General features: G+C 37.6%; 1 protein-coding gene across 1 annotated transcript in view; it reads right to left on the minus strand.

Moving 5' to 3' along the window:
* SH3RF2 (SH3 domain containing ring finger 2) overlaps positions 1-23,497 on the minus strand; it is a 90,034-nt gene that overhangs the window by 5,023 nt on the left and 61,514 nt on the right. The window contains 3 exon segments of the mRNA XM_081936014.1: positions 155-372; positions 7,969-8,139; positions 9,104-9,198. Coding sequence (XP_081792140.1) covers positions 155-372; positions 7,969-8,139; positions 9,104-9,198 — 484 coding nt within the window.

Consider the following 23,497-nt stretch of genomic DNA (forward strand, 5'->3'; position numbering starts at 1 on the left):
AGAGGAACATTGTCCATGGGGTCATGATGGGTCGGACACGACTTCACTAACAGCAACATTCATCCTGTGTTTTAATGTCTAATTAAAGATTTCTAGTCATATCTCTGCCTTTGGGGATCAGGTCCACTTGTTTGTTTCTCATCTTAGGACTTACTCTTCTTATTGCTACTCCGTCCTCTTCTCATTGATGCTGTGTGCCCTGAAGCACTGGGCAAAGAGAGATTCCTCACAGGTGAAGTCAGAGATTTCAAAGGTCTGCTTTGCCCTGGACGGTTCCCTGATATGCTTCCCTGGGATGAAACTGAGGAAGTGGATAATGTCCAAGTTGCATAAAGGGAGGGCATCTTTGAATCAGAGAAGCCGGAGGATTTTCTGTTTTTGTTTGGGAGAGCAAAAGAAGAGGGAGGAAGGTGGTTCATTAGCAAGCAGATACCTTTCCGGTCATTTACATAGAAAACATGTTACAATTCAGATTTGGGAATTTTCTTTACTTTTTATTAGAAAATGCAGATCACTCCACAACAGCAAATATTTGTACATTCTGAACCAAAATACCTTTATAGATTATTTTAATCTTGCATTTATTTTTTTTATTTAAATAAACACCAGATTTTCCCACTCATCACTCTGCGAGACATTGAGAATTGTATTGTTGCAGGTTTTGCATTTCCATAAAGCAAAATAAAACATGATGACTCATCTTTTAATGATATATGGCTCATGTCTATTATTACTTCTCCCACCCAGCCATGAGTATTTGATGGACTATGGCATGTGAAAGATCTGATTCTCACAGAAAGTGAGCCATTTTGTTCTGACCTGACAATTAATGTTTTGATTATTTTCTGAAGAATCTAGTAAGATAAAGTTGGATAGTGTAGAAGTTGAATCCTGGCGACTATATGTCCTCCAGAAAGGTTTCATTTCTCACCTAAGCTGGATAGGCTTAAAGACCCACCTAAGGTAAAGGATTTAGGAGTTGGAGCATTTATATCCCAACATTTCTCTGCTTACTCACCTAACAAGTCCATCCAGATTAGATGACCTCCCTGGAGGACATCAATGGCAGTGGTGGGTTATGACCAGTACGCCCCAGTATGGCGCCTGCCAGGAGCACCAGGTACTGTTCTGGTATGGTGCTCCGGAAGGCTCACCCACCCGCCCACGCTCCTTACCAGTATTTGAGGTTTACGGGGCTTCCACACACGGAGTGTATGGTGCCTGTGCGCCGCTCTGTAGAGCAGCTGGAGCGTTGCGGAGGCATCGAGTGTCGCAGGCAGTAAGTATGCATGCACACGCTCATGTGGTAGACACCTGGCCCTGTTGCACTGTACTAGTTGCAATGGAATCCGGAACCCACCACTGATCTATGGGGTCCCTCTAATTACCTTGCTCAATCTGAAGAAGCTACTTGGACAAGCAGCAAAATATTTTGAACCAACAAGAAGTTCAGTCGCCATGACTCAACTTCCAGACCACTCTACCTTGATGACTGAGAATCTTCATCAACAAAGGCTGGATCACTTAAGAGATCAAAGCAGCCTGTTTCAAACTTAATAAATTTTCAAATTCAAAACATTTTGCACAAATCAAATTCAGAAATATGTAGTTCCATTCGGGTGTATCCCCATAGGCAGTTACTACTTTGATAAATATTAACAGCACAAATCCTTTGGCAGGTTAAACACATTCATTGTATGGGAATGCTTGCATGCTTCTGTGACTGACGAGTCTGCTAATTTGAATTAATCATATTTTAAGGTGGTTTTATTTTTAGCTTTTGACTTTAGTCTACTATTGCTGTACTCTGCCTCATATAAATGTTTCTTCCTCTGTTTAGCCTGTAAGCCAGTCACAATTCTGCTCACTGAAGATCTGCAATTACTTGTAAAATTTATTTTTTCTCACTATGCACTTATACAATTAAAAGAAAGTTGTCCACTGGACTGGTATCTGTAGTTCTGCTTTATAAGGCTGCAGGTATTTACTTGAGAACAAGCAATGTAAAATGAAATGTGGGATGGGAGATGGAAAATGACTGTGGACTGACAATTTATGTAATAATTCAGAATTACCAAAAGAATCCATTACCCAAGTAAATCACTCAAAAATAAAAAAAAATCAGTGGAGGGAAAAGGTTCCGAAGATAATAACTATGCGCAAACATATAGAGAGTTAATTTCATGTTTTCTAGTTTTTATGGAGGGATGTTTATGGGAACAGATGCAAAATTTATTCAGTCTCCTAGAAAATAAACAGGGAAAGTTTATAAATTGATTTTTTTCAGTAGAAAAAACAGGTTTCAATTGTGCATGAGATGGACCCTTCAACTGCAGCAGTTCCCTATAAAAAAAAAGAAGGACCCATTTGGTGACTGGGAGTAGTAAGTGTAGGAGGGCTTAATAAATGGTCAGGGAGAATGAGCTTGTGAAATCACCATGCCTAGAACTGTTCTTCAGCCTAGCTCACAGTTTTCATGAGGACATTGTCCCTAAGGCAAAACCTATAAGGACACGGATATTTCAAACATGCCAGAAACAAGAGACAAAGAGGCGCAAACAGGATATTAGTCAGAATCTTGCCATTGTGGAAATGGACCATCACTGACCCAAACAGGCTGACTTTTCTAATAGTAGTAGGAACATTAAATGTTTCTAGAGGTCCACAAGCAGAACTGAAAAGGAGACCCTTCTGGGGGGAAAAATATTTATATTCAGGCAGTGAGTAGAACTGAAGAGCAGCTCAGCTAGCTAATTTTAACAATTACAGGAAATACCTGCTTATATCACAACCTTTACCCAAGGCCTGAGGCACTTTAATTATTCTTGAACACAGCTTTGGAAGGGACAAACACTTTACTTGAATATGGAAAGCTTCAGTTGATCTTCAGTTGTATATTATAAAGGCTGTGGCCAGTCTAATGCCATTTGGTATTTGATTCTTTACTGCAACCCCAAATGGGAGCTTTGACAAAGCAACTTTCAAGCTACATTAATTAAGCTTTGATTTCAAGGGGAAAAGCATTAGGAACGAACAGTTTAGGATTGATTCTGAAAGGATCATTCTTATTAAAATTTTAAGGTGAAATTCCCCCCCCCCCATCAATAGCCAGCACCACTGTACCTCGGATGCCCAATTGACAAAAAACAAGCAGTTATGTCTACTGCTTATACTTAAAAAAAGCTTGTTGTTGAAGCACAGAGGAAGCAATGATCTTGAAAGACAAAAATCAATCAGTTATTCTCTTTCCTACTTATAATTCTATTTTCCAACTGTGCGTCCACCCCTTCTTCTTTCCAAAATTGTTGCAGTCCAATCTGATTGTTTCTTTGCTTTCCCTTGAGGAGGCCAACAAGGTCACAGAGCTCTTAAATTTGTTAAATTGTTGAGACTGGCAGCAATTTCTGCATGAGCAGAGTTGCTTTAATAACCTAAGTGGTCCTGATTTGCTGTGAACTTAAAACAGCAACATTTGTGCTTCTTTCTAAGGGAGAACAAACATCACCTTGTAGACCATTCTGATAACATTCCCATGCCTAGCTTTTGCTTTGGAAAAAAAAAGATTTAATTGTGGGACAATGATTCATCACAATATTGAAGTTGTCAGTTTGTGAACTTGTTTCAAAAGGATGATTCACAATATTTGTGTTCATAAATAAGGTACTTTGTAAAACTGCTTCCAATCTCCTGGGATCTGTGTTGGATTGTTCATTTTATTGGCTCAGAGTGTGATTGGAGGCTACCTCATAATTAAATGTGCCTGAAAAATGAAGAATAACTGACTCTCCTTATTGGGCAGAAATTTAGCGTATATCAGCAAGCATAATTCTGCCCCCAAAGCGGTCTGGGTGTTTCCAGTTTAAACTGAGCAATTTAACATGATAAAACACAAGGGAAGAAATGCATAAAGTAATAACATGGTTAGTTAGGTAGTTGTTTGAGCATCCCACACCTCAAACCACAGTCTAAAACCTGTCATTTCCCCCCCACTCTTTACCTGCAGTTCATATGTTCAGGGATTACAATATTCAGTTATCCAAACATAACATAATCATCTCAAGAAACACCATTTTGAAGAATGACAAATTGTTCTCTCAAAATTAATATAGGAGCTTGCTAGATCCATTCAAACTCATTTGTTATCTAGCTAATATGGTTGAGATGCAGCGTGAGCAACTATGTCCTTTCTCTTCTACTTTTATCCATTCTGATTAAGGAGACTAAGCACTAAAGGAAGACACATTTTATTTAAGGTTAGTTTTGTTTTCATTTTAGAAGGTGCTCTCAACCTGTACCTATTTCTATTTTATTTTATCTTTTTACAACTGGTTCATTTGCATTTATTTTTATAAATTTCCTCTTGGAAATAGACAAGTGATATCTTGTCTTTAAGGAAAAGTTTATAAAAGAAAAAGGGAAGGGAAAGTCTGGAAGTGGTTTTGGATAAAACCTAAGTCAACTTTGGATCTATGAGTTGAAATTCAGACCTGCTTGAAATTAAGATTAAGAACCTCTAAATTGTGAGAACTTGTCACCTCCCAAAAATGGCTTTTATCCATAAACTGAACACACAGTGTATCAAAATTGCTGGGAAGGCCACACATTATTTTACAAATTATTGCATTGATTTATAAAAGAATGACAGAAAAAATATTCCCAAATTCAGATCTGGAATCGTTCAACATTCTGATCAGCTATTTTGCTTTTTCCACTAAATGTAGGGAAAAACATCAAAAACTTTGCTGAAGCATTTATGGAAAGATGACCTCAGTTTTACTCATTCTTAAATAGTATATTATATTTTACTTTTCAGTTAACAGTGATTACTGGCAGATTATCTCATTTTTCAGTTAATGATGATTAAGAGGACACTTTTCAAGAACAGACAGACTGAAAAGCAAATCACCAAATGAGTAAACTGAAAATTGATATTAGTAAAACTGGAGAATGCAAGGAATTTCCTTCCAACACTGTTTTACAACTATTTTCTCCATTAAAATAAACCTCTCCAACCCTTGATGTTCCTGCATTAAGATATCTTCTACATATTTCTTTACTGCCTTGAATTATTTTATTTTTATTGATTGATTCAATTTGTATGGCCACCTATCTCAACAAAGTGACTCTTGTTTGCTTCAGTAATTCACTTTTCACTAAATAATCAGGCATGCTAAGCATACCCATATTAGCCATTTTCTATTTTCAGGAGAGAGAGGCTGCTTTGAGCTGATTTCATATTAAAACAGATCATATTTAGGGCATTAGGGAATGTATCTCCACATGCTTTCAACTGTAGCTTCAGCTTTATACAGGACCTCAGGCATATTGTGATCTAACTTTAATATATGGAACAAGAAACTAAAACAAGTCAAGAGTTAATTGACTTTGGCAGAACTGCCAAAGATGAGAAAAATATCTAAATTATAAAACTAAGAATAGTTTTCTCAGGTGAAATAAAACTGTGTAGAAAATATGTTTTTATTGTCTCAATAGTCTGACTAAAGGGTGAGGAACATGCAGTTTGTAGATGTTTTATTATTCCTACTTAGCCTCACCACTAGAGTCTCTTAACTCAGAGTAACCTAAAAGATAAGAGCTTCTGTGTTCATTAAATTTCCTTTGATTTTTGTTTCAGGTAATTCAGGGTGAATGGGTTTGGTGCATTTGTTGTAAGTTGAGATATTGATTCCTACTCCCTGTAAAACTAGGGGGGAGGGTGTGAGTCAAAATTGGTGTGGTTCAGTTTATGCCCCAGCCTCGTGGAATAACTTGCTTCCAGAGATCTTAATAGCCCCGTCCCTGATGAAACTCTGAAACACAAGATTTCCTGCAAAGCTTTTAATTATTGTTAAGTATTTATGATTTCCGGAACTAAGCATGACTGCATCCTATGGACATTAGCGCACTTATGTAGTTATGTTTGAACTTAATTATTTAGAGATTTTATGTTCAAATTTGTAAGCAACTGGGATTCCTTAGAGAACAAGCAATATCGGATATAAAATACTGTAAGTAAATAACTGAGTAAGCAAAGAAATAAATAGTTTAGAGGCGTATTCTGTGCTGTGCTAGATGGGACTGAGACTTAATTTAATTGAGCAACCATTTTTACAGCCAAATACTATACCTCTCAGAAGGCTACAGCATGAAGGCAACATAATTCCCACATGGTTCGTCCATCTTGATCTGATATATTTTATTTATTTATTGTTGAATTTATACCTTGACGTTTTGCTTATTTCAACATTCAAGGTAGCTTACAATACAGAATACTGAAATAAGTTGTCTCTGAACATGAAGGCTCTTATGCAAGCAAAGTAGCTGACAGGACTTGATAGACCAGTTTTTGTAACTAACTCTGAATAATTTGGACATCATAAACAAGGCTTGGACATAAACAAGCTGCTTCTCCTCTCCCCCTTCCTGTTTTTTTTTTAAAATTCCTTTTCCATTTTTCTCACCTTTTTAAATATTCCTTATCCCCACTGCTTTTTACTGGGGATCCTAAGGGACAAGATTTTGAAAAATCATAGAGCAGATAGTTAGAGATGATGGTCAAGGTCCAGTTTTCATGGGGAAAAGTGGTGTGTTCGTTTCCATAAATATCATAGTTCTTGCTGAATGTTCTGGTTATTTAGCTTGGATGCCCCTCCACTGATTAAACAATAAATATGCTTCATTTTAAAAAATATGTGTTTCAAAAGAGTAAATAACGGGGAGGTTAACCAAGACTTTGTAGGAACTTCTAACAGGTCTTATGAAAACTTGCAACCTTACAGGCAATAGTAATTTACTATTTAATAGCAAATTTACTATTTAATAGTAAATTACTAAGGTAATAGTAATTTACTTTTTCATCTTTTGGACTGAAATAATTGTAATGCCCCTAGGATCGTCTTGAGATCTGTCCTGAGCATTGTTCAACTGTGGCAGTCCTTCATGCATTTAAAGAAAAGCGTTATAATCTACTTGTTTGTGGTGTAGAAAGAAATGTGCTAATTTTTAATGTATAATAAAGGTTTTTATTAAAAAGGTTTCCTAATAGTTATTTAATCACCCACAAAAACACACTGCATAGCAAACGCTGCAAAAAAGCTTCATGGACTGTGGATGCCGCCTCCTGGATCAGCTTCTCACTGGGGTACCCAAAGACCTCAATTCTTGTTTATTTGCTTGCACATAAACAAAAACAAATTAGTCCTTCCGTGGCCTTGTACTGATCTACGGCAACATTTTGTAGCAAATGTATTGTTTCAATTAGTAAATGCATAGCTTTGATTTAATTATCCCTTTGAACAAGTAATTATATGTATAGTACCAATGATAAGCTATTCATTAAAAATAAAATAAAAGAGAATCCTGGATAGCAAGAAGACCAAGCTTTAGGGTAATATTTCAGTATCATACAAGCAACTGACCTCTGACTGTTTTATTTTGGACAATAGAACGTGTTTTGCCCTCCTTTTCATTGTATAAAAGTTGGTCACCTTATTTATACAAATTCTTTACAGAAATTTATGCATTTGGCCATCATTCACAAGCTCAGCATGCTAATACTATCCAAATACTAGTCCTTACTGATTTCTTCACTCCCATGCAGCTACAAAATGTTATTTTTAGGTATTACTGTATACTTCAACTTTTATGCTACAGAAAAGGGGAAACACTTAAAATGATTAGGAGCTACAATATATAATTATTTTCCAGATCCAGAAAGGGGGAAAAAAAACCTTAGCAGTCAAAACTGTTTTTGTTTTTGTTTCTTTTTGGCCAAAATAGTTCCAGGAAGATGCATTAAGGTTAATGTCATCATGTAAATGTATGTAGGCAGCAGTACCACCCAATCTTATTTGCTCATCTTAAATTAATTCAAGCCGCATTTCCCCCGCTGCTGTGGAAGAGTCCCTCTCCAGATATTTCCTCTATCTTCATATACATTTCTCAATCTATAAATAGTATAGGTCAAACCTGAAAAATGGAGCAACATAATTGCTGGGGAAGACTCCGACTTTTCCTGTGATCAGTGACATTCCTTTTAGCCAACCTTCACGGTATTTCCCCAAAACACGAATGCCTTCTCCTTTTTGCAGGTTGAGTTCATCCGGACTGTGAGCTGTATAGGAGTGCAAAGCGACGGACCTATTGAAACGTAAGGAATGAGAAAGTAAAGCACCAGGCACTGGTTAAAATAAATAAATAAAAGAGTTTCATTTATGCAACATCATGAGGCTATGACACAATACTCTGCTTTCAGGCCACACCAGGAGCTGCTCTTGTGCCTTGTGCTAAACCAGAGCAGTGCATCTGATGCTTCTTTATGTAACACTTTTGTTACGCAATCTGGTGAATATTGTATCGGATTTAAGAACAGAAAAACTTGTCAGGAATGCCCAATGGATCTCTACCTAGCAATATGTAGGGCATTTTCAAGTCGGTTGGTGTAATTGGCATGATGTATTCAGTCCAAGATTAAGCTTTGGGCTACGATCCCAGATTGGAGAAAGAAAAACGCAGTCTGGAACAAAAAGAGTTAAACACCCGTACACTTGCACACAAAAAGATCATCTTCCTTTGAACACAGAATAATTGCACTGTTTATTAGCATCAGGAAATTACATATTAAGATTCAGCATCAGCTCTTTTGGGTTTTAGATCTGTCATCCAAATCCAAGAATTTCTTTGACACATGACATTGCAGTAATTAGCTGCTCCAGCAAACAGTGTTAGGGTTTTGTGGATTCTGTAGCTTAAAAGACATAATATTCACATGCTATTCCTAATGATTCTCCATTTAAATTAAAAAGATCTGTCTCTTCTGGCAGTGAGCTTTATATTTCCTGTCATGTGCTTGGAAGCTAATTTAAGGCATAAAAATAGAGTCATTCTAGAATGATGTTTACCTCAGTTTTAACAAAATACAAGTATAGCATATTTATGGAAAGGGAGCTCATGGGTTTATTTTTTTAAAATTCCTTCTGGTATTGTAACTTTGGGGCATTTTGGCTCAAAATCAGACCATGTGCTGTAGTTGCTAGGCAATAGCATCTTCTGGCCCCACAAAAATGTCATCCTTAAGAAATTCATAAGGATTATATGTACGTACATATTCAAAGATAGATGTTGCTGTAAGTGGGGAAGACTGACAATGGCTGTAGAATGCCCCATGGATTCAGGTTCCAGGTAACAGAAAGGGCTGACCTGTAAAAAAAAAAAGAAATAATATTAAAATGAAAGCCCTTCTACTTTCCTTCCACAGGATGTCATGAAGGTAAAACGGAATGTCCTTCAAATAGCTGGCACAATTGATTCACCCTGGTAGAAATTAGTCAGATGTCTCCAGGGAACTTCAAACATTTTATCACCTCTGCAGATTGGAACTGAATGGCCTGAATAAGCAGGCCATAACAAAGATGTATCTCCCTGGCAGGACTTCAGATGTGGCATCCTTCCAGGTTCCTATCCTTCATCTACTCTGCTCAGTGTACAAAAAGTTACTAGAGATTATGTGGTTATTAAGCATAAGTTTCAGTGACTCCGATATATTGAATAAATCTCTGTGTACTGAATAAACTGTATTTGCTTATAGTTTAGAAATTATCTGAATCTCACTGGGTTCTGTGTTTTAGTCCTATTTTTTATAGATATTAATTTAATATAAGTGGGCAACTCTTGGTTCATGTGCAATGGTCCCCAAGGCTATAACTCAGAACCTCCAAGGCAGGGGTGAAATGCTACTGATTTGGACCAGTGTGCCAGAACCGGTAGTAAAAATGCTACTGGTTTGCCCAAACTGGTAGTAAAAAAAATGCTTTCCAGATGATCAGCTGCGACGTGCAATTTATATTAGCTAGAAAGCACACTCACATTGCTACCGAACCGGTAGCAAAGTAAGTGGGTTTCACCCCTGCTCCAAGGACTTCTGGAACTTACTGGGTCATAATTCTTAACCTCTTTCCCCCCATTTTAAAGTTTCTTTTTAAAAAGGGGCAAAAGCGACATCCTAAGATGTCTTAAGACAAAGGTGGAGAAACACTGGGCTAGTCATTTAATTTTACTTTGCTTACTTTGGCAGACCTTTAAAAAAATCCTTTGTTTAATGGCACAGCAAAACTGCTTTGATTGTATTATATAAATTTATTAAGTTTTTTTTAAAAAATAAAAAAAACTCATAGAAAATCAGTAGTCAAGAGAGAGAGTAGAAAGACAGAAAATGGATAAAACTGGCAGAAATAGATGTAATAAAATAAAAAATATAACAACAAAAATACAAACATAAAAATGACTTCTGACTTTTGACTTCTTTTAAAACAGATATAAATAAAACTTGAGTTCAGCTCCTGCTCTACAATGACAATGTAACTTCCATTTTTTTAAAAAAATAATCTATAAATATTACTAATACACCAATCCATATATCATGATTTTGTTTTTTCCAGCTTCATGCAAAAAGTCCCAAGGGGGTTTCCAACTCTATCAAACTTAGCCAATTTCTTTCAGAGACATCAGTTTCACCATCCCTGACAGCTCCGTCAGTTTTACTCTCTTATTGTAAATTTCATCTGATATAGAAGTCTTGCTGCCATTATTTCTAAAAACAAAATATCATGCAATTTTTCAAACTTTTGCCCTAACAAAAATAAAAGCAAGTTAAATATAAATATGTATTGCTCATTAGCTCACCTCTCATTTTCTGTGATTTTTACTTTAGAGAAGTGCAACAACTGTGATTTGCAAACCCTCATTAAGAATTGAGCACACTGTAAAAATGCATCTGTGCTGTTCTGCTTGGTCTTGGCTAAGCAAATTATGTGGACTTAATCAGTTGTGGTATATTCAATAAACCATGGTTAGATAATTGTGATGAATAATTGATTCGCTGCAGCTTCAAACCAGGTCAAAAACCCTGTATTATAATTTGCAAGCTCAAAAGAGCAGAGAGTTCTGCTCTTACATGCTATAACAAGCAACCATATTGATTGAGAGTAAGCTTAGTTTGAGAGCCAGTTTTATGCTCAGTTGTAAGACACCACACTAGAAATCAGGAGACCATGAAATCTAGTCCTGCCTTAAGACATGAAGGCTGGCTGGGTAAAGCTGACCAATCATTCTCTTTTAACCTTAGGAAACAGACAACGGCAAACCACTTATGAAAAATCTTGCCAAGAAAATTGCAAGGAATTGTCCAGGCAGCCTCCAAGAATTGGAGAGTTTAAAAAGAGAGAGTTTAATTAGCAGCAAAAATTTGCTCTCTGTTTTCTCAGTACCAGAACTTCCAGATAAAAAAACTTTATTTAGTTATTGATCCAATTCAGTCTAGAAATTCAGGGAATTTAGGAGGAGAGCTTGGCTTGGCTTGACTGTTATCTCTGTGGTGGTGGTTTATTTGTGTAAACTGCCACCACAAGTAATGATTTATTTGTGTGTGTGTGTGTGTGTGTTTCAATAAGTTCCTTAAAAACAGGCAAACTTCTCCCTGTTTTGGGCTTCAGTTGTTAGTGACACTATGAAAGTGGACTGCCCAGCATATTCATGTTATAAAACTGGCTAAAAAGAAGATTTCAAGACTCTGGGATGATTTCCAATATTGTAGTGAATTGCTAGAATTCTAGAAGGAAATTTGCATGGTTATTTTCAGTTAATCAGTTAATCAAATGTGACAGGTGTTATTTATGGCTATGTATGCATCCTGGTGAATATGGGATTCTTTATCAGTTGTAGACAGGGCAGAAAAGTTATAAAGAAATGAATTTGTTAAACAGGATTTCTACAGGATAGAGCTTTTTGTGTGTTTCTGTCACTGGATCATTTGTCTGACTTTGAAGGTGAATGTGTCTTGCACTATATTCATTGTACTTTTGGGGTTGTCATAGACATTCTCTTTCTCTTATATAGAGGAAAATTTGACCTTGTGTCACAGATGCCTAATTATCTGCCGGGCATTGTCTAAAGCAGGGCTGTCAAACTCAAGGCTCGTGGGCTGGATACGGCCATGGAGTGCTTAGATCTGGCCTGTGAGGCTGCCCTGGAAACAGCAAAGGATTGGCCCACAGTGCTTCTACCAGCAAAAAGGGAGCTCCAGAGGGCCGTGGCGGGCCGGCCCGAGCTCCCCTTTTCACTGGCAGAGTGTTGCAGGAGCCCGTCGCAGCCGAAAACAGAGGTTGAGAGCCCCTTTTTGCTGGCATAGTGCTCGGGCTGCCAAGGACACCCTCGACACAAGTGACATTGAGCTGGCCACGTCCGACATGGCGCCCTGAGGTAAAACATAATCCTGATGCGGCCCTCAATGAAATCGAGTTTGACTCCCCTGGTCTAAAGTAAACAAGTGAATTGAATAATCCCTGAATTCAAAGGCTGAAACAAACATTTTTGCCTCCAATGTCAGAAAAACCCACCTGCACCTTTCCTGTTATTAGTCACTAAAAATACAAGTAAATCATTTTTATTTTGTTTTTCCTAAACAAACTAATCACCTACCTGGAAAAAAAAAACACCTCCCTTCCTGATACAGCTGCTTGGTTTCCCTTTCTGTAAACTGGAAGTTGCTTCTACTGACAACTACCATGTAGCCTTTGCTATTATCCTGGCTGCTTCCAGAAAGCACATTTTGCGGTTGGCCATCGTACCGAATCCATCATCTATATATGCACATGAACAGATGGGAAAATTCTGGCACATTGTATACTGGCACAATGAAATACTAGCCATGTGAACAAAGAGTGCAGCATGAGATGGGGATGGTTTTGGCAGCTCTTCTGAAAACAGCTGCATAATCTCATAAAAATGTCTACATGGGTCTAATAGCTAATGTTAAATGTAAGAACTCTGAATTGTTAGCTGTTGAGAGGCCTCTTCTCCATGAATTTAGTTAATCCCTTTAAATTTCAAGCCAACTAAGTGGGCTTTCTGATGATGGGTTTTTGAATTTCTTTATTCTGGGTACTGTGCATAGTAAACCTCTCACTAATTTCCCTATGCTTAGGTTCTATGGTTCATTTTGCACTCAACGTCGTTTTGCTATATGCATAGGACTAATAACAGCTTAGGACCATTCAACTGGAAAATCTATTTTTCTGTTTCCCAGAATATTTGTACTTTAACCTTCTCTTCCAATGTAATAGTATTAATCTGAATTAAATGCCCCAACTGTTGTTTGTAGTAGTTTAACATGAATGAAATTGCTCATTCATTCATTTATTCATTCATTGGAAATGAAATGTGATGTCCCATGCTATTAAAGGGTTTTTTTGATAATAATCTCTAATTTCAAAATTGTTAAGATTTTTCTGAAAGCCTGCAAGCCAATCCTCCATGGCTTTAGCCCGTCCGCCAAAAGAAATTTTCCTTAAAAAAAAAAAGAATATACGTATTTCCCTATATTCTCAACTGTTGTATCCTAATACAATTAAAAGAAGGACAAACTTTTGAATGCTGGGCATTTTAATACAAATATAGGCAAAGACTTTTCTGGATAGATGACATTTCAACAAATCTCTGCTGCTTCTACTCTCCCTGAAATAAATTTTCATGTTTATATGGAGATATAATTATTTATATCGGCACCACTCATTTTTACCAATACATTCACAAAGCAGAGAGACCAAGGAGTTTATAATCTAAATTCCATTAACTCCTGCCTTTTCTTCTGTGCAAAATATTATAGAAAAGGGAAAGGAAAAGGTTTGGATTGTACAATTTGATTCTTTTGAATAACAACTGCAAAGTTACTCTTGGTTGGAAAAATAATTCAGAATCAGAATTCAGAAACCGACTACTACTTTTTAAACAGGAAAATATATTTGCAATGAGACACAATCCTTTTGTCTTGCTGAGGGTTTACTAGCTACCATGAACAAAGGTCCTTATGTTATTTATCTGGTATTGCAAAACCATTGATTGGGAGCTACCCAGAGTTGGATGAAAGATGGGCAGTCAGACAGAAAGACAAACAGATAGAAAGATAGATAAATAAATAGAAAGAAAGTAAATGTTCGTTATTTAGATCACTTATAAATAGTTCTATTTCTGGCTACAATATAGGGCTGTTCAATCATTTTTAAAAACCAATAATCCAACGTGAGGTTGGCCCAACCCTCCTATCTTTTTGTAAGGGCCTAAAGATGTGGCTGGGCCTAGCTGGCAGTGGGGGAACAGCACAATGGAGATGGTTGATGGATAATTACAGATCCCACTTCCTCCTGCCCCTGCCCTCCCCCATGTCTCCTTGGTTTTAATGACTGATGTTAACTTTTAACATTTTAACTGTATATGTAACTGTAAGCTGCCCAGAGTTACCCTGTGGTAAGATGGGCAGCAAACAAACAAACAAACAAACAAATAAATAAATAAATTCTAAGTTGGAGTTACGAGGAAGAAGGAAATCTAAGCATTTAAATCAAGGGTGGTGACTTTTAGATCAAGACTATACAATTTACATTGGTTCACTAGCTTCATCAGGCTTGGTGTAGCATGCCAAAAGCTGAAATCTAAAATGGGTAGGGCCAGGATCAATTTTAGGAGAGAGATTTAGGAGTTTTAATCAGTAAAATACAGCTCAATGTTTTTGGGAAGGAAGGAAGGAAGGAAGGAAAGAAGGGAGGGAGGGAGGAAGGAAGGAAGAAGGAAGGAAGGAAGGAAGGAAGGAAGGAAGGAAGGAAGGAAGGAAGGAAGGAAGGAATATAGCTGGAATCTCCTAGATGATTGTCTCTTGTTGAGGATATACATTCTTTGCCATCAGATCCTTTTCATCAAAAACTGAATGCCCTGTTTTTCTTGTTTTGTCTTTCTCCTCCTAGCTTGAAATTAATGAGCACTTTCATAGGAGGTCCCAGACAGTGATAGTTACTGTGACCAAGATGATAGAAAAACAACTCCAGCTGTCCTCCCTTTCTCCATCTCTAACAGATTTTCACCTCCCTCACCACCCTTGTGTCAAGAACATAATCCTAATGCCTTACAAAACACTGTGTGGTTTGGAAAGCTAGCCCACACTGCTCTAGCGGTCCACACTTGTTTCCTTTGTAATGCCTTTTATAATTGACAGGGGTTAAGGCAAATAAATTCCCACACATCTATTATCTTAAATTCTTGACTGTCTACTGTGCTTTCAGCTGTATAGCTGCTAAAAGGAAGAGACAATCCTCCTTTGCCACATATTCCTTGACTGCTTCTTTGTAAAGAATTATCCGTTATGCAATAGAAATTTGGATATACATGAACCAGAAGGAGCTTAGATATTGAGGGCAAAGAGGCAGACATTTTTCCATGTTAAGATAATTTATCAAAGGAACTTTCTCTTATACATAATACAAAAGTAATTTTTATGGAGAATTAAAGGTGTGAATCTTACAGGAGGCAATGTCCAGATGGCTGTCATTCATTTTGTATCTGTTTACTATACACAAAATGTCATATCTCTTGTTTCTTGCTGCTCTTCCAAGTGTGTAAACCTTACTGGAACTGATATCAATCCATACACAAAGTAGGCAAAACTGGTTAGATGGGACCAATACTGCATATAAAGTATATCCACGAATTTCTTTTATTTGCACAAGAGCAAAATTTGCTTTACTTTCTACTTGCAATGACTGTAGGAATCTGGACACAGCCTAGATAAATTTCCTCCAATCTGATTCCTTTCTGGTGTGACTGAAGTGTGCAACCCCTAAGCCAAATTATTTATTGTGATTGCAAGCCAAATTCTAAGAAGATCTTAGAGAAAGCCTTGTATTTATATGGATAGATTAGTTCTGAATTGACTCATTGAGTTACACAGGGAAAGTAAACAGCTGTTTACTGTTCTGGGAGGTGCCCTTCTTAAGGTGCACTTGATTAGTCACTATTTATATCATATTGTCTTTGCAATCTGTAAAACCCTTAAACGATTATAAAAGTTACTGTGAGAAAAGACTTTTTCCAGATAAGCATTTTGCAATAGTACAAACATCTTACCGATACAGAGAAAATGTATTTAGATTAGTTTTGTGATAGCTGCACCATTTTTCGTATTCTGACATGCATACCATCATTTCATACATCCTGCTCAAGGTAGGAAATATATGTGATATACATGACCACAACATACGTGTGTCAAAAACTGAGGAACCTATCCTCAATCAAATGATTGAACTCAAGGTCCCCAAATTGATCTGTCAGCAATAATCCTGGCTGTCCAGCCCAAGCCCTCCCTCACTGCATTTTTACACACATGTTTGTAACTGCAAACCCACCCCTTTAATCTTCTGTCCACAGTTCATACAAGGGAGAATTTACTAATGATATGTTGGTTTTTCCTCTTTCTAGCAGTCCTTTTGTAAGGCATTCAAAGTGTCATCTCAACAGAGAAGACTTTTTTTTACTTGAGCATAACACAAGCTGTTTGAAGTTATCCAGGTGTTCTAAAGTCTGAGAAAGAAGGAATGTTTGACTACATAAACACATGAATCATAAAGTTCCCTGTCCTAGTTTTATGCAATGCAAAAACAATATAGTGACAGTATGGAAAGAGCTGAAGAAAATAACAAGGAAGTATTCCGAGTAGGAGAGGGGAGAAGTCACACAAAAAGCCACTGTGGTCTCCAAAGCAGATGTATCCAACCTGTGGCCCGCAGGTCACATGCAGTTGTGGACAGCTAATCATAAAGTCCTACAAGTTCATAAACTTTTATTATTGTTTTGTGATTTTTGTACATTAATTATATTATTAATTTAGCCCAAGACAATCTCTCTTCACTCAATGTAGCCCAAGCAAGCCAAAAGATTGGACACCCATACTCTAAACCATTCTGTAATGTCCAAATACCTGAACATTTGAATGATGTTGGGAATGAGATGGATTTCTGAGGAAAGCCATACCTTCTGAGTTAGGAAAAGACAGTGAAGAAGCACACCCATTATCTGCCTACAATGTTAGACGCTAGGCAGATCATTAGAAGAACCATCTGATTTTGTGGAAATGGGATATTCTCCTAAGAGACGAACCATTTGACCAGAAGAAATCTAGGTTTTGAGGTCCGACTTTTCATTGCTTATGTGAATAAACCATTCCCATAAATTATGTTTGGGCATAATCTGTGAATATGCTCTTCCGCAGCCACCAATTTTTCAAAACTCAACCCCTCCCCCCATAATGGAATCTACAATGAAACACACACCAGAACTTCATGAAAGAGAAAAACAAAGGAGCAGCTCTTTGCTTTAAAGAGTTACCCAAAACAATACATGACTCATTGAACTCACCTGTTTCCGTTCATTCTAGTGAGATTTTATTACTACCTATGCTTAATTGTAGCTAGCAGCAAACTAAGGCTACAATATGAATGTTTTCAATGCTCAAATAACTCAGTGCCAGAATGGCAATTGCGATGCTGCAAGACAGAATTATACATGAGGTTCTGTAGTTAATACTAGAAGTACTTGTAGATATATTAATGTAACACTTCCTATTGCTGGAATGAAGGAAAACATGGGACTGATGTGGCACTAGGAGAATTATTTTCAGAAATATGTGCATGTATATATAGAAGTTTACTTAGGAATTTCTGATTAGCAAAAGGGGTAAAATGATACTGCCAGTAGCAATGGGAAATAATTATAATGGAATTTAGTTTGGATGCCAAGGTTATTGTCCAACTTATATTCTTTCTCACTTCTTTCTGTTTTCAATGCTTTGACTCATTTCCTCAAAGAAGAAATGCAAAGCACCTACATTCTTTTGTTTATGTATTTTTTAGTCAATCCCAAATTCCATACTACTATAATACTGCTTGGATGGAGTAAAAAAAATGTATCATGAATCTCATTTTGTACTGAATTTGAATTCACAGCAGTACAAGATAAGGTAGCCTCTCTGTATTCAGCATTAAAGAACAGTAAAATGAAATTTTGGAAAACTTTGGAAATAATACAATTCAGGTAATCCTTGATGCCATTGACGAAAATTACCCAAAATTCCATTTAATGAGTCATTCATTAAGTGTTTTTTGCCCCGTTTTAGGACCTTTCTTGCCGCAGTTGTTAAATTGAATCACTGAAGTTGTTAAATTAGTAACCCAGTTGTTAAATGTATCTGGCTTCCCCGTTGACTTTGCTTGTCTGAAGGTCACAAAAGGTGATCACATAACCCTGGAACACTGCATCCATTAAAAATATGAGTTAGTTACCAAGCATCTGAATTTTGATCATGTGACCATGGGGATGCTGCAACAGTTGTAAGTGTGAAAAATGGTCATAAGTCAGTTTTTTCAGTGCCGTTGTAACTTTGAACAGTCACTGAATAGACTCTTGTAAGTCAAGGGCTACCGTACTTCTAGGAATATTTAAATTGTGCAGAATGTTTTGGTCTTCCAGTCTATAGAACTCAGGTCCTCTTCCATACATTTAAAAGAATTTGGCATTAGCATAAGGGGAAACATCAAGTTTCTACTTCTTTTTTATTTTTCAGAAGCATTTCAGGGTTTAATTAATTATCCTTATTATATTATCTTGATAAGAATGAAATAAACTCATATTCACAGTGGGCAAAAATACAATACAATAGTAGAGTTGGACCTTGGAGGTCTTCTAGTCCAACCCCCTGCCTAGGCAGGAAACCCTATACCATTTCAGACAGATGGCTATCCAACATCTTCTTAAAGACTTCCAGTGTTGGGGCATTCACAACTTCTGGAGGCAAGCTGTTCCACTGATTAATTAAATAACAGGAGCAGCAATGGAAAGATTTATATGCTTGGTTTGGCCTAGTGTATTATAGGCAGTCTTCTGGTTTATGCAGTACACTTTTTTTCAGTAGCCAATAGCCATAGGACACAGGAGGCCTGGTAGCTAGAATTGCCACTGGAACAACTGGGGCTGAAATTTCAGCCTAACTTTCCCTGTTTTGGAGTAGTTTAGGGAAATCTGTAAAATGTTAATGCTCATTAAACTGTCAGAGGTTTCATGCACCTTTTAAAAAATCTGCTTTCCCACTGAACATCGGCAGAAAACTATGAATTTAAGTCACTCAAGCTTAAGGGTCCCAGAAGAATCAATTTAGCACAGTCACTGTTTTATTTCATTGGATATGCTCCATCACTTTAGATGCTCTTTTTTTGCTAATGGCAGAATGCTGTTTAGAATTAAAAAATGATAAGAGAAATACCTGCTTGAATAAAGATGCCTAGTTATTCTTCAATAAATATAAATTTGTTTCTTAGCAATGCCATAGAGCAAAAATCAGAATAGATGTTCACAGTTCTTCTTTCATACTGAATAAACCAACATTTCAAAGTTGTGATATTGTGTCTGTTTGTAACAAATTGGATGAAACAAAATGGATGGCAATTGCACTCTCTTCCTTTATTTTACTTTTAATTAATTATGCCAAAGGCAAAGCCACATAAGAATAACCGATTCTCCTGTTCAGTGTCTCTAGAAATGAAATGAAAATGACTTCATTTCCTGGAGGAATTCAAAGGAACAATTTTCACAACAGAGAAGAACAATGTGTCATCAATAATAACTTCATAACTGCCTTGGTAGTGACTTAATTCTAAATAAAATGAAAGATAAAACGCCCACCGACCATCTCATTTCACAATAGATACTTTCCACAACTGAACAAACTTTATTTTACATTCCATTTTTAAACTGAGAGGGCAAAAGTGATTTCACAAATTAATTAATTAATGTACCAAAGGTGCTTTTTCAAAAGGCAACTGGGTTTTGCTTTTTACTTGAAGATATTTTGTTTTTCGTCCAAGAAGCTTCTTCTCTGCTTCTTCACTGAAGAAGCTTCTTGGATGAGAAGTGAAACATCTTTAAGGAAAAAACAAAGTCCAATTGCCTCTTGAAAAACCACCTTTGGGACAACCATGACCTGGATGAGTGAGAATATCTATAGACAAATTAATAGGGATAATTTAAGGAAGAATAATTTTGGAGCAGGATCTGGTTTTTTCTTTATGGTGCTGTTGATGTTGGATTTCAGTACCCCACTATTTTGCCAAAGTCAATGCCATTGGGTTCTCAAATTCCATATCTCATTTCACTCACTCAGCTATAGATAAGAGAGAACCCCTCATTTCGTTTTATATTTGACTACTGAATATGCTTTTTGGTAAGTTTTATGTGATCCATTAATAGTATTCTCTGCTTGCCCATAAACAAAAGGTAAAGGTAAAGGTTCCCCTTGCACACATGTGCTAGTTGTTCCTGACTCTAGGGGGAGGTGTTGATCTCCGTTTCAAAGCCGAAGAGCCAACGCTTTCTGAAGACGTCTCCATGGTCATGTGGCCAGCATGACTAAACACCGAAGGTGCACAGAACGCTGTTACCTTCCCACCAAAGGTGGTCACTCTTTTGCTACTTGCATTGTTATGTGCTTTCAAACTGCTAGGTTAGCAGAAGCTGGGACATGGGAGCTCACTCCATTATGCAGTGCTAGGGATTCGAACTGCTGAACTGCCAACCTTTCTGATTGACAAGTTCAGCATCTTAGCCACTGAGCCACCATATCCATAAATAATAGCAATAATAATTTCTTCTACTGATTCAATTTTAGTTTGAAGATTTCTTCTCCTGATCAATACCCAGTTTTTTATCCCAATTATCTCAATCCAACTATAATTTGGGCAAACTCCAGGGCACAGTTTAGGACAGGGGAGCCTGTCTTGCTGTGGTCCATGGGGTTTTGAGGAGTGATACACAACTTTGCAGATGAACAAGAACTTTTGTTTTCTTCTGCAACTCAAATGAAATTGCTTTCTGTTATTCATGCAGATTAATAAAAATGCTTCTGCCTCAAAGAGGGGAAAGGAAAGAAAAACCACTGGAATGTTTTCCAGACCAGACTCTGCTTTCAGCAGAGGGATGAACAGCAAAAGGACCAAAATAGTTGTGGGCGTTGCTGGCTTAGGTAGTTAGGAAGTTTCTATCATTCATAGAAGCAATGCTTCATCTTTGAGGTGTGAGAAGCTCCAAGGCAGTGAGCACATGTCTTTCAGAGTTTTAAATGACACCCTTAATTATTTTGAATATAGATCCTTTTCCTCACTTCCTGTCCAGAGGAAATAGATTGTTCTGGGAATACCTCATACCAGTGACGTGCAGTGAGGTTTATGGCTGGTGAGGCTGGTGACATCATCAGGAAGGCGGGGAATGGGACCACGTGCGCTGGAGGCTCAGGCTGCCTCAGCCTCCAGCACACGTGATCCCATTCCCCACCTTCCTGAGCGTGCTCCTACGACTCGCGCTCCACAGTCATCGAAAGCGACTGGGGAAGTACGAGAACCTTCCTGCCTCTGCTGGACTTTGCGCGCTCCTCGCGACTGCATATTGCAGTCGCGAGGAGCGCGCGAAATCCAGCAGAGGCAGGAAGGTCCTCGTCGTTCCCCAGTCACTTTCGTGCCTTTGTCATCCGGGAGCGCCGACAACATTTCTGCCTCCGCAACTCCCGGGCGCGGCCGGACGGATGTATATAATATAATATTATATATATATAGGATATAATATTATATACTATTATTTCATGAAGAGAGGTGAGACTCTGCCTCCCCTGCCTCCCCTGCCTCCCCTGACCGCACGTCCCTGCCTCATACACAGGTTATTAATACATGTTCACAAAGTCTTTAGGTCTTGCGCTTTTTAAACTTGTCTTTCTTAACCTAGCATTTTAGAAATTATCTAGAGCATAAAGAAGGAGACTAAGGAAAACAAAAACTACAGGACTTGGCAAGAAAATATAAGTTAAGACAATTATACCACAGATAAGAAGAACACAGCGTAGGGACCAACTCAAAGCAGAGGAAAGAGCAACTCTCAAAAACCTATAGAAAGACCAAACCATTATCATCTTACTAGCAGACACAAACTTAGCTACAGTAATGATGGACAAATCACAATATATAGAAAAGGCAAAGAATTAGTGGAAGACAAAAAAAATCTACATCCCAGTAAACACCAACCCAATTCAGATGTTTGACAACCTGATCAAGAAAATCTCTTAATGACCTAACCAATCCAAGAAAGGTTAAATCACAAAAGCAGAACAGTAGCAGATGACTGATGGACCCATCCTCCCATGCTTCTATGGATGGCCCAAAATACACAAATTCAACATATTGCTTCATCCAACTGTATTAGTACCAGGGTTCCTAAAATACAACATAGCTAAAGAACTTATAAAAAAGGCTTGGGCATTTCATATTGGGAAGTAAATATTCTATTAACTTTCCACTAGAGCAGGGGTGTCAAACTCAAGGCCTGGGGGTTTGGATCCGGCCCATGGGGTGCAGAGATCTGACCCACAGGGCCAGCCTGGAAATAGCAAAGGATTGGTGCGTGGTGCCTCTGCTAGCAAAAATGGAGTGCAGCTTGGATGGCCTCCTGTAGCACCCTGCTGGCCAAAATTCTGCAGGAGGTATCTATCCCGTCTCTCCCCTCCCTGGCCGGTCTGGGGAGGACAACTAAATGCTGATCCGGCCCTCGAAGAAATCCTGTTTGACACCCCTAGAGTGCTCCAGAAAACTGAAGACTTAATAATAAAAGAAGAGATTATGGTTTCATTTGATGTCATAGCAGTATTTACAAACTCAGAACTAGCAAAGGAATCCATACCAGTTGTGTTACATAATACACCTGACCTAACTGCACAACACATTTGATCTAATCGAATATACTGAGATCAAAATAGATCAACCTCTGCCTTACTATCTATTTTCAGCTCGATGGACAAATATACCAACCAATCAGAGGATCACGCATGGCATTACTATTCTCAAGACTCGTAGCAGAGACTGTAATGCAGTGTCTAGAAAAATATAACTCCCAAACATACAACCAAAAGTATAGACTGGCATGTAGACAACATCCTTGTTATAATAAAAAAGGAGCAACTAGAGAAGACACATGAAATAATCAACATCGTCAGAGGAATAACATTCCTAAGGAAAAAAGAAAACAATGGATTACCCTTTCTGGATATCCTCAGCAGAAGAGGAAATGGCGGCAAATAGAAACACAAGTTTATCACAAAATAAAGCCAAATGCTTCATTACCAAAGTAACATCCCAACTTCCCATAAGCGTAGCTGTGTAAGAACAACATTCAAATGATCACAAATGCACTGTAGCAACCAGAATACTAGAAAATGAAAACAGACTGCCTCTACAACATCTTCCAATAAAACAGATATCTACTCAACCCACTAGAGAACAACCAATACAACCTATGAAAAGGGAAACATTACCATATATCAAAAAACATCTCAGAAACAACCCACAACTGTTACATCAACATGGCATCCCCACAGCACACAAACCAACAAAAGCCCTCAAAATAAAATAAAAATACCCAGTAGCCCAAGAAGCAAAAACATGAGCCATCTAAACATACAATGTAAGGACTGTAACACCCTTTATTGATTTATTTTATTTATTTATTAAATGTGTTTGCTGCCCATCTCACCGTGAGGAGACTCTGGCCAGTTTACAACATTAAAAGCAATAAAAAGGTGTGTAATGTG

The sequence above is a fragment of the Natrix helvetica genome (genome assembly GCF_964273705.1).
Source record: "Natrix helvetica genome assembly, chromosome: 1".
Lineage (NCBI taxonomy): Eukaryota > Metazoa > Chordata > Lepidosauria > Squamata > Natricidae > Natrix > Natrix helvetica.